The 12,143-nt window shown below is 53.2% G+C and overlaps 1 protein-coding gene across 1 annotated transcript; it reads left to right on the forward strand.

Moving 5' to 3' along the window:
- The first annotated feature begins 419 nt into the window (after positions 1-419).
- Positions 420-10,369, forward strand: LOC146357069 (uncharacterized). The gene is made up of 2 exons (XM_084839876.1): positions 420-3,721; positions 5,364-10,369. The coding sequence occupies exon 2, from the start codon at positions 5,746-5,748 to the stop codon at positions 8,776-8,778; it is 3,033 nt and encodes a 1,010-aa protein (XP_084696002.1). The 5' UTR covers positions 420-3,721; positions 5,364-5,745; the 3' UTR covers positions 8,779-10,369.
- Positions 10,370-12,143: the final 1,774 nt, after the last annotated feature.

A 12,143-nucleotide genomic window follows, 5' to 3' on the forward strand; every position in this document is an offset into this window, starting at 1 on the left:
CCATACAGGGTTTTAAAGGTCAAAACCAACACCTTGAATTTGGCCCGGAAAACAACTGGTAACCAGTGCAACTCCTTCAGCACTGGAGTGATGTGATCTCGCCGGCGGCTGCCTTTAATCAGGCGAGCCGCCGCGTTCTGTACCAGCTGCAGTTTCCGAACCGTCTTCAAGGGTAACCCCATGTAGAGCGCATTACAGTAGTCCAAACGAGAGGAGACCAGGGCATGTACTACTGATGGGAGCAGATGGTCGGGAAGGAAGGGGCGCAGCCACCGTATCAGATGGAGTTGATACAGCGCTGTCCGGCTCACAGCTGACACCTGAGCCTCCATGGACAGCTGGGAGTCCAAAATGACCCCCAGGCTGCGGACCTGGTCTTTCAAGGGTAGCCGTACCCCATTCAACACCAGGTCAACATCCCCCAGCCTCCTCTTGTCTCCCACCAAAAGTACCTCGGTCTTGTCAGGTTTCAGCTTCAGCTTATTCCTCCCCATCCAGCCACTCACCGTCTCCAGACATTTGGACAGGGATTCTACGGCCAACCTTGGTGAAGATTTGAATGAGAGGTAGAGCTGCGTGTCATCCGCATATTGATGAGACTGCACCCCAAACCTCCTGATGATAGCCCCCAGTGGCTTCACATAGATGTTAAATAGCATCGGGGAGAGGATGGAACCCTGTGGCACCCCACAAGTAAGTGGCCACGGGTCCGAAACCTCCTCTCCCAGTGCTACCCTCTGGTACCTGCCGGAGAGGAAGGACCAGAACCACCGCAATACGGTGTCTCCAATGCCCAACCCCTCCAGGTGGTCCAGGAGGATACCGTGGTCAACAGTATCAAAAGCCGCTGAGAGGTCGAGGAGAACAAGGAAGGAGCATTCACCCCTATCCAGAGCCCTCCTCATATCATCCACCAAGGCGACCAAGGCCGTTTCTGTCCCATGCCCAGGCCTGAAGCCCGACTGAAATGGGTCTAGATAATCAGTTTCTTCCAAGTGTGCCTTCAACTGCACCGCCACCACCCGCTCAATCACCTTGCCCAAAAATGGCAGATTTGAGACTGGGCGAAAGTTGTTCAGAACTTGAGGATCCAAGGAGGGCTTCTTTAAGAGCGGTCTTATCACTGCCTCCTTGAGGGCTGATGGCATCACTCCCTCCTCAAGGGAGGCGTTCACCACCGCCTTGATCCCCTCACCCAGTCTCTCTCTGCAGCTCATAATGAGCCAAGATGGGCAAGGATCAAGTAAGCAGGTGGTCGGCCTTACAGATGAAAGCACCTTGTCCACTTCATCAGAAGGAAGAACTTGGAACCGATACCACAAAACCCGTTTGCCACAGGCCGCCTCTTTCTCACTAACTGTATCCACAGTGTGCAGCGTAACACACCTAATCTGATCAATTTTATCTGCAAAGTGCCTTGCCAAAGCCTCACAGGAGGCCTTAGAATGCTCCAGTGGTTCCGGAGCCACAGGACCGACCAGGCTCCGGACCACTTGGAACAGCCTCCTGGGACAGCACTCTGCAGACGCGATGGAGGCAGCATAATATTCCTTTTTTGCTGCCTTCACCGCCACGTGATAAGCTGAAGATATAGCTCTAGCCCGTGTCTGATCGTCTTTGGAGCGAGACTTCTGCCACCGGCGCTCTAGCCGTCTCACCTCCTGTTTCAGAGCTCATAACCGCGGATTGAACCATGGTGCAGTCCGAGCCCTGTTCAGGGGGAGAGGGCGTTTCGGAGCCACCCGATCTAATGCCCCAGTAATTGCGGCATTCCAGCCATCCACCAGGGTCTCGACCGAGTGGCCGTTGGCATGCCCCAGAGAATCCCCAAGCGCGTTCAGGAATCCATTTGGATCCATAAGACGCCTGGGGCGGACCATTTTAATGGGTCCTCCACCCCTGCGGAGGGGTTGTGGAACCGAGAAGTCCAACATCACCAGATAGTGATCTGACCATGACAAGGGGGTGGTGGATATACCCCCGACTTCCAGATGACTCCCCGCTTCTCCAGAAACAAACACAAGGTCTAGTGCATGACCGGCTACATGGGTGGGCCCAGTTAGAATATGGTGCAACTCCCATGAGGCCATGGTCTCCATGAAGTCCCGAGGTGCTCCTGTGAGGATGGCCTCCGAATGTACGTTGAAGTCCCCCAACACCAGTAAGTTAGGGGACTGTACACGCACATCAGAGACCACCTCAAGCACCTCGGCCAGGGAGTCAGTCGTGCAGCGGGGTGGACGGTACACGAGCAGAATCCCCAGACTGCCCTTCGGGCCCAACCTCCAGTACATGCACTCAACAACCTTGGTCTCCCGGAGAGGGGGTCCGGTGAAGACCAAGGACTCTCGGTAGATAACAGCCACTCCCCCTCCCCGATCCCCAGCCCTCGGCTGCTGTGCATATGAAAATCCAGCTGGACACATGGCTGCAAGGGTTGGAGCAGCAGCCTCGGCCAGCCAGGTCTCCGTAATACATGCCAGGTCTGCACCCTCATCCAGGATCATGTCATGGATGAGGGAGGTTTTCTGGGTAACAGACCTGGCATTGCAGAGCAGCAAACGAAGGCCAGAAGATGGGGTCACGCCTCCCCCAGCCATCCTTTGGTTCTGGACAGGCCCGGAGCAGGGGACAGATACTACACATCTCTCCCTTGTTCCCCTTACCTGGCATGGCCTGCCCCTAGCGCTCCGCCAGCGCCTGCCGCCCAGCCTCGGTATGTTTTGGCCCCCAACACTCCCCCCACTGCCTCCATCAGGTGGACACATGCCCCGTCGCTCCCGCCTATCAGGCAGGCTACCCACCCCTAAAAACACAACAAAATCCCCCCCAACAAAATAAAACAAACAAACAAAACAATTAAAATCCCCTTAAAAATGCCAGGCAGGAGTCCACAGGGAAGGCCTGGTGGCGGTGGTAGCGGCGACGGCGGCAGCAGGCCCAGCGGCGGCAAGCACGCCTCTTCCCCGGTGGTGGTGGTGGTGGTGGCGGCTTCTCCTGCAGGCCCTGGCTCTCCCAGGCCACCTCAGCCAGCCAGCTTATGTAGCCCCTCCAGGGGGGGGCAGGTGGAGCAGCACAGCTGGCTCGGTACCTGGGGGCCTAGTCCTGCAGGGACTGGCGGTCTGCCAGGCAGAAGTCCACAAGGAAGGCCTGGTGGTGGTGGTGGTGGCAGCGGCGGCGGCAGCAGCAGGCCCGGCGGCGGAAGCAGCAGGCCCAGCGGCGGCAAGCACGCCTCTTCCCCGGTGGTGGTGGTGGTGGTGGTGGCTTCTCCTGCAGGCCCTGGCTCTCCCAGGTCACCACAGCCAGCCAGCTTATGTAGCCCCTCCAGGGAGGGGCAGGTGGAGCAGCACAGCTGGCTCTGTACCTGGGGGCCTGGTCCTGCAGGGACTGGCAGTCTGCCAGGCAGAAGTCCACAAGGAAGGCCTGGTGGTGGTGGCAGTGGCGGCGGCAGCAGCAGGCCCGGAGGCGGTGGCAGCAGGCCCAGCGGCGGCGGCGGCGGCAGCAGGCCCAGCAGCGGTGGCGGCGGCAGCAGGCCCAGCGGCGGCGGTGGCGGCAGCAGGCCCAGAGGCGGCGGCGGCAGCAGGCCCAGCGGCGGCGGCGGCAGGCCCAGCGGCGGCGGCGGCGGCAGCAGGCCCAGTGGCGGCAAGCACGCCTCTTCCCCGGTGGTGGTGGCTTCTCCTGCAGGCCCTGGCTCTCCCTTTTGGGAGAAGACTGAGCCAAAGTAAGAACTGAGCACTTCTGGCTTTTCTTTCTCATCTGTTATCTTTTACCATCCTTATTTAATAGTTGAACCACCATTTCTTTCCTCTGTCTTCTACTATGCATGTATCTGAAGAAAGCCTTTTTGTTGCTTTTGGCATCCCTCACTAACCTCAGCTCATTCTCAGCTTTAGCCTTCCTGACACCATCCCTGCAATTCTGTGCTACCTAGGGATTGCAGAGAATTCCGCCACGGATTCCAGTGAGGCCAGATTCTAAAGAATCCGGCCTTGCTGGAATCTATGGTGGAATTCTCTAAAGAATCTGGCCCCTCAGAATCTGTGGCGGAACGGCCTCCAGCCCCCCGCCCCTCCGTGGAATCCCCCCGGGACGGTACTTTCCTGGGGTAGATGCGGCGGATGTGGCAGCGGCGGCTCCAGTGGCTGGTCTCCTGGCTGGCCGTGGCCGGGCTGCTGCCGCCACCATTGCCATCCTTGCAGCCATGATAGGCTATGTAAGAATTTACATAGCCTATCACGGCTGGGTTAAAAAAAACAAAAACCCAGCGTATGCAAATGGCAGCGGCTACGGCTGCCGCCATTTGCGTTCCCTATTTTTTGCCAATTTATCTTACGTAAATATTTACGTAAGATAAATCAGCAAAAAATAGGAACGCAAATGGCGGCCGCCGTAGCCACTGCCATTTGCATACGCTGGGTATTTTTTTTTTACCCAGCCATGATAGGTTACGTAAATTCTTACATAGCCTATCACAGCTGCAAGGACGGCAATGGTGGCAGCAGCAGCCCAGCCGCGGCCGGCCAGGAGACCAGCCGCTGCTGCCAATACCGCCGCTGCCACCGAATCCGCTGGCCGTCGAGGATTCCAGGGGAAGGGATGGAGCGCCTCCCAACCCACCATGAAAGATTCCACAAAAAGGTGAGTTTCGTACATCCCTAGTGCTACCTGCCTGTACTCTTCCGTTGTTGCTTGGCCTTCCTTCCACTTCCTATATGTGTCCTTTTTTGTTTTCAAGTCATCTCTAAGCTTTTTGTGAAGCCACATTGGCTTCTTCTGTTGTCTTCCACCTTTTCTTCTTGTTGGAATTGTTTGTAATTGTGCCTTGAGAATTTCCTTTTTTAAAAGCTCCCACCCATCTTCGACTTCTTTTCTCATTAGAGTCGCTTGTCATGGTACCATACTTATCATTGTTCTGAGTTTATTAAAACTGGCTTCCCTAAAATCCAGGGTACACGTTTGGCTGCACTCAGCTTTTGCTTACTTTAGAACCAAGAACTCAAGTAAAACATGGTCATTTTCCCCCAGAGTTCCTGTAAATGCTACTTTATCCACTAAGTCATCTCTGTTGGTTAGGATCAAGGCAAGGACAGCCGATCCTCTAGTTCCTTCCTCTACTTTCTGTAGGAAGAAGTTATCCGTAACACAAGTCAGGAATTTCCTGGAGGGGCCGTGTTTTGCAGAATTTGTCTCCCAACAAATATTGGGGAAATTGAAATCCCCCATTACTACTACATCATGTTTCCTTAAACATTGGCTATTTGCATTGCAAAAGTTTCATCCTCGTCTTCTCCTTGATTGGCTGGCCAGTAGTAGACTCTGACCACCAGGTTCCTTTTATTCTTTGCTCCATTTATTTTAACCAGGGAAGGAGCCTGGGGAAGGAGGACCAGCCAGCAGCTGCACCGGGTGGATCCTGAGCCTGCTTCTGTCCCTGCCCACAGGTATTTAAGGCAGGGCTGCCAGAGGCAGCGCCTCGGCGTCGCGCCAAGTGTGACACTAAGTGCGCACTTAGCATCGCACTTGGAGTCGCGTAGGACCTGAAGACCTACCCACCTGCCTCTCCAGAGACACCAGCAGCCACAATACCAGCAGCAAATAGCAGCAGCGGAGGGCAGCAGCTTTAAAGACAAGGGGAAAGGGGCAAACGTGGATTTTATCTGCTCCTTCTTAGCTGCTGTTCTCTTTTATCTCTAATCTTTTATATTCTTTTAAACTGTTGTGCATTTTATACCCTAACATTTTAATATGTGCCTGGGAGGACTATTGGGCAACTCAGGGGGTGGGGGAGGTGCCACCATAACTGTGGTCACGGGCAGGGGGAGGTATGGCATTGGGGGATTAACAGGCCAGCTGAGGAGAAGAGGGGCTAGACACCTTACAGCTGTCCCCTCTTCTGGTTCTTCCCCCAACCTGATGGTTCCTGGCAGCCTTACCAGTCTGCCCTCGGGTCTGGTGGTGCTGCGGCTGAATGCCAGGTCAGCCCAAAATAAAATCTCCCAAATCCATGATTTGATTGTGGATGAGGGGGCTGACCTGGCATGTATTACTGAGACCTGGGTGGGGGAACTGGGAGGGGTCACTCTCTCCCAGCTGTGCCCTCCTGGGTACTCGGTGCAGCACCAACACCAACTTGAGGGTCGGGGAGGGGGGGTTGCCATGGTCTATAGGAATTCAATCTCCCTCTCCAGGCTTCCTGCTCATTTGAGTGCAGATCTTGAGTGTTTGTACCTTGTGTTGGGTACCCGGGACAGATTAGGGATTCTGTTGGTGTACCGCCCACCCCGCTGCCCATCAGACTCCTTGCCTGAGCTGACGGAGGTGGTTTCAGACTTGGTGTTGAGGACCCCTAGGATGATGGTCCTGGGGGATCTCTACTTCCATGTCGAGGCCGCTGTATCCGGGGCGGCTCAGGACTTCATGGCCGCCATGACAACCATGGGGCTGTCCCAACATGTCATCGGCCCAACGCATATAAAAGGACACACGCTTGATCTCGTTTTCTCGACTGGGCAGGAGGATGGTGATCTGAAAGTGGAGGAATTAACATCTGTCCCTTTGTCATGGTCAGATCACTTCCTGCTGAGGTTTAGACTTCTGGTGGCCTTTCCCCTCTGCAAGGGTGGGGAACCTATTAAAATGGTCCGCCCCCAGAGATTAATGGATTCTGATGGATTCCAGAGGGCTCTGGGGGATTTTCCTGCTGGTATGGCTGGTGCTCCTGTCGAAGCCCAGGTCGCTCTGTGGAATGCAGAGATGACTCGGGCGGTTGACACAATCATGCCCAAGTGCCCTCTCCCTCTGAGCAGAGCCTGGCCAGCTCCTTGGTATACACCTGAGCTGAGGGCAATGAAGCAAGAGGGGAGATGGCTAGAACGCAGGTGGAGGAAAACTCGTGCTGAGTCTGACCGAACACAGGTAAGAGCCCACTATCGAGTCTACTCTGTGGCGGTGAGGGTGGCAAAGAGACAGTTCTTTTCCACCAGCATTGCATCTTCTCAGTGTCGTCCAGCGGAGCTTTTCCAAGTGGTTCGCAGCCTGTTACATTCTGGGCCAGGGAGAGAGATGGTGGAACCCTTGGTGGCACGCTGTGACAAGTTTGCACGGCACTTTGAGGATAAAGTCGCTCAGATTCATCATGAATTGGACGCTATGATTAATGCAGTTCCATTGGTAGAGGCGTTCAGAGCACCGTCTGGTCCAGTTTTATTGGATGAGTTTCAGTTACTGAGGCCTGAGGATGCGGACAAGGTGCTTGGCCAAGTCCAATCGACCACTTGTGTGCTTGACCCTTGCCCTTCATGGCTTATTAAATCAAACAAGGAGGGGTTGTCCGGCTGGATCCAGGAGGTTGTAAATTCCTCCTTGAGAGAGGGAGTGGTGCCTGCTGCTTTAAAAGAGGCGGTAATTAGACCACTCCTGAAAAAGCCTAACCTGGACCCAGAGGATGTTAACAATTATAGGCCAGTGGCCAACGTCCCCTTCCTGGGCAAGGTGCTTGAGCGGGTGGTTGTAGAACAGCTCCAGGCACTCTTGAATGAAACGGATTATCTAGATCCATTTCAATCGGGCTTCAGGCCTGGTTTTGGAATGGAAACTGCCTTGGTCGCCCTGTGGGATGACCTCTGCTGGGAGAGGGACAGGGGGAGTGCGACCCTGTTGATTCTCCTGGACCTCTCAGCGGCTTTCGATACCATCGACCATGGTATTCTTCTGGATAGGTTGTCTTGTTTAGGAGTTGGAGGCACTGCGCTACAGTGGTTCCGCTCCTACTTGAATGGCCGATTCCAGAAGGTGGTGCTGGGGGATTATTGCTCTGTACCATGGCAATTGTGCCATGGGGTTCCACAGGGCTCTATTTTATCCCCCATGCTGTTTAACATCTACATGAAACCGCTGGGGGAGGTTATCCGGAGGTGTGGGCTGAGGTGCCATCAATATGCAGATGACACCCAGCTCTACCTCTCTTTCTCATCAAAACCAGGTGAGGCAGTGGCTGTTCTGAATCAGTGCCTGGGCACGGTAATGGACTGGATGAGGGCCAATAAACTGAAACTCAATCCAGACAAGACGGAGGTACTGTTAGTGGGTGGTTCGTCTGCCCGGCTAGGTGATATTCAACCTGTTCTGGAGGGGGTTGCACTCCCCCTAAAGGATCAGGTTCGTAGTTTGGGGGTGCTCTTGGATCCAGAACTGTCACTTGAGGCACAGGTGAACTCAGTGGCACGGAGCACTTTTGATCAGCTTAGGCTGGTATACCAACTACGCCCTTATCTGGACAGAGATAGCCTAGCTACAGTTATCCATGCTCTGATAACTTCTCGTCTGGATTACTGCAATGCATTATACGTGGGGCTGCCTTTGAAAACGGTCCAGAAAATTCAGCTGGTCCAAAATAGGGCAGCAAGATTGTTAACAGGGACTGGCCTGCGAGCTCATATTACGCCAGTACTTTTCCAGCTGCACTGGCTGCCAGTCCATTTCCGGGCCAGATTCAAAGTGCTGGTGTTAACATTTAAAGCCCTTAATGGCTTGGGGCCAGGTTACCTGAAGGATCGCCTCCTCCCATATGTGCCTGCCCGGACCTTAAGATCATCGTCAGCGTCCCTTCTCCGTGAGCCCCTGCCAAAGGAAGTGAGGCAGGTGGCTACTAGGAGGAGGGCTTTTTCTGCTGTGGCACCCCGGCTCTGGAATGAGCTCCCTAGTGAGGTTCGCCTGGCGCCTACATTGTATTCCTTTCGGCGCCAGGTGAAGACCTTTTTATTTTCCCAGGCATTTTAGCTTTCTAAATTTTTATCTTTGCTGTTTTAAATCTGTATTTTAAACTCCTGCACTGCTGCTAGATTTTATTGTGGTTGTATTGTTATATTGTGGTTTTAATGTTCTATATATTTTAAATTGTTTTATTGTGTGTTGTTTGGTTTTAATTTTTGTGAACCGCCCAGAGAGCTTCGGCTATTGGGCGGTATAGAAAATAAATAAAAATAAAATAAATAAAATAAATTAACCCAAATGCTCTTGATGAGGCTACCAAGCTCCTCCTCCTGTATTTCTGTGCAGAGATATGTATTTTTCACATACAGTGCAACCCCACCCCCCTTTCTGTTCCTCCTGTTCCACCTTTGTAGCCAGTCATTCACCCAGAGTATCTTTCTTTCCCTTTCTAGCCCTCCTCTAACTAATGGAAAGATGGATGAGAAAACTATCAGGGCCCCCAAGTTCTTGAGTTTCCTTCCCAGACTTCAAAGTCTGATGTGATTTCTTCATAGCTCCGCTTGGTGGCATCATTTGTTCCCACATGGATGAGAAGAAAGAGATACTTGTCAGTGGGCTTTATGAGTGCAGGCAACCCTTCAGTCATGTCCCTAATTTATCCTCCTAGGAGACAGCATACCTGGCAAGTTCACGGGTCTTCGCAACATACTTGGGTTTCGATCCCACACAGCAAGGAGTCTCCCACCACTCTTCTCTTCTTGCTGTTGTAGGCCTTGGTTACATTGCCTCTGACTGACCTTCAGCCTCTTGCTCACTCTCATGAAGGTTCCCCTGAAATCCTTCCTCTGCAGGCTGTCCTCCAGTCTCATCCTCAAGTATCTGGCAATGGTTCCACAGCTCCATTGCTTCCACTGGTGCAGAGTGGCATCCAGTTCTTCTGCTCCTGTCACCCTTCTCCAAGGAGGATCCTCTACTTCATTTTTCCTCGCCTCAACATTTCCCACTTCTCCCTCATCTTGCTGTTGCTCTTCAAGCTTCTGTTCTTCACTTTGCTGCTGTAGTTCCACCGTTCTGTCCAAGAACTCTTCATGTTCCCTTATTCCCTGGAGGGTTGACAGTCACCACTCCAGTCCTCTTACTTTTTCTTCCAGCAGTGTGATCAACTTGCACTTCTTGCACCTGTAGGCCATGTTGTTCTTAGGAATGTACGAAAGTCACTTACCTTTTCACAGCTTGGCTTCGCAGTGGGGGGGGAGGTGCTTCACTTCTCCCCCCGAAGTTCAGGCAAGGGGGGGGAGGCGTCCCGCCTCGCCCGGCCGAAATTCAGGCCTGGGGGGAGGCGCCCCGCCTCGCCCGGCCGAAATTCAGGCCGGGGAGAAGCGCCCCGTCTCCCCGGCCGCGAAACAAAAAGTGAAAAAAAACCCAAAACAACCCATGATAGGCTACGTAACGATTAACGTAGCCTATCACAGCTAGATTTCCAAAGTCAGCTGTGATAGGCTACGTTAATCGTCACGTAGCCTATCACGGGTGACTTTGGAAAAAAAAAAAGCGCGTGCGCAAATGGTGTCGCCTCATGGGCGCCGCCATTTGCGTTCCTTATTTTGGCACGTCTAGTCTAAGTAAAGATTTACGTAGACTAGGGGTGGACGAAAGTCACTTACCTGTCCTTGAAGGACATTCGCGGTGGGGGGGAGGCGCTTCGCTGGTCCCCCCGCGAAGTTCAGGCCGGGGAGGAGGCTTCCCGCCTCGCCCGGCTGCGAACGCGAAAGTTAAAAAAAACAACAAAAAACGCCCCCTGATAGGCTACGTGACGATTCACGTAGCCTATCACGGCTAGATCTGCAAAGTCAGCCTTGATAGGCTACGTCAATCGTCACGTAGCCTATCACGGGTGACTTTAAAAAAAAAAAGCGCGTACGCTAATGGCAGCCCCCATAGGGAGCCGCCATTCGCGTTCCTTATTTAGTCGCTGTAGTCTACGTAAATGTTTACGTAGACTATGGCGAAAATAAGGGCAACGCAAATAGCGTTGCCCTTATTTTCGCCATAGTCTACGTAAATCTTTACATAGACTAGACGTGCCAAAATAAGGAACACAAATGGCAGCGCCCATGGGCGCCGCCATTTGCGTACGTGCTTTTTTTCCCCCCCCAAAGTCACCTGTGATAGGCTACATGACGATTAACGTAGCCTATCACGGCTGACTTTGGAAATCTAGCCGTGATAGGCTACGTTAATCGTTACGTAGCCTATCACGTTTTTTTTTTTTACTTTATTTTGTAATGGCGGCGGCCGCAGCCAGTCAGAAGACTGGCTGCTGCCCCCGCCCCTGCCGAACTGCTGCCGAACCGCCACCGGGACCCACCACCGAGAGGGACATTCGCAGGAGGTAAGTCCCATCCCGGGGGGGGGGCGGAGAATTTCACCACCAATTTCGGGGGGCTGAATGCATTGGCATTCGGCCTCACCGAGATTTGTGGAGAAATTCTCAGAAATTCTCCGCCATCCCTAGCTTGTTCTCAGGCAAGAAAACAAACCTTGCATACACCTTCCAGGTCACCACGACTGGAGAAGCTTGTCCTTCCATAGTCTCTTCTCCCTTTTTGTGTCTAGCTTTCTGATTCTACTAGAGTAGCCTGGGCTTGGTCCTCTACTCACTGGAGGTTAAAAACAGAGTCCCACTGGTATGGAAGTGTGTGTTACAAGAAAAATACATTTAAAAATGTTTTTTTCTTTTAATGTTAGGGGTCTCCCCCTTGACTTCCCCTTCTGAACTCTCCTGGCCAATTCCTGTTTGCTCTCCACTCACTCCCTGAGAGCTTGCTTGCTTCTATAGTCCCTAGACCAGCTTGAGCAGCTTCCTCTGCTCTGCTCTGCTCTGCTCAGCTAGGAGGTGGGAAACAGATTTAAACTTCCTGCCCACACAGCTGCTGGGAGTACTTAGGCCACACCCCCTCAATTCAATTGGAGCTCTCGGGAGCACCTGGTGAGCCCACAGCCACTCAGAAGGGAAAGGACAGCCCCCTGGGCTTACTCAAGCCCACTTATGTCTTTGCCTTTGTCTCCTGTGTCTCCTATGTTTCCTGTGTCTCCTGTGTCTCCTCTTCCACTGCAACTCCCCAGGCCAACTCCTGTTTGCTCCCCCTGTTCACTTGCTCTGATCACTCGCTCTCTGGGACCTTGTTTGCTTCTATAGTCCCTAGACCAGCTGGAGCAGCTTCCTCTGCTCTGCTCTGCTCTGCTCTGCTCAGCTAGGAGGCAGGAAACAGACTGAAACTTCCTGCCCATACATCTGCTGGGAGTACTCAGGCCACACCCCCTCAATTCAATTGGAGCTCTCAGGAGTACTTGGTGAGCTCAGAGCTACTCAGAAGGGAAAAGACAGCCCCCTGGGCTTACTCCACCCTACTAAACCATATTTGTTAAAC

The sequence above is a fragment of the Heloderma suspectum genome, chromosome 1, assembly GCF_057233095.1.
Source record: "Heloderma suspectum isolate Gila_16-S chromosome 1, 16-S_ref, whole genome shotgun sequence".
In the NCBI taxonomy this organism is placed as follows: domain Eukaryota; kingdom Metazoa; phylum Chordata; class Lepidosauria; order Squamata; family Helodermatidae; genus Heloderma; species Heloderma suspectum.

Excerpts from the sequence above, each read along its gene's own strand:
- LOC146357069 (XM_084839876.1), top strand. The coding sequence starts at position 5,746 with ATGTGCCTGGGAGGACTATTGGGCAACTCAGGGGGTGGGGGAGGTGCC.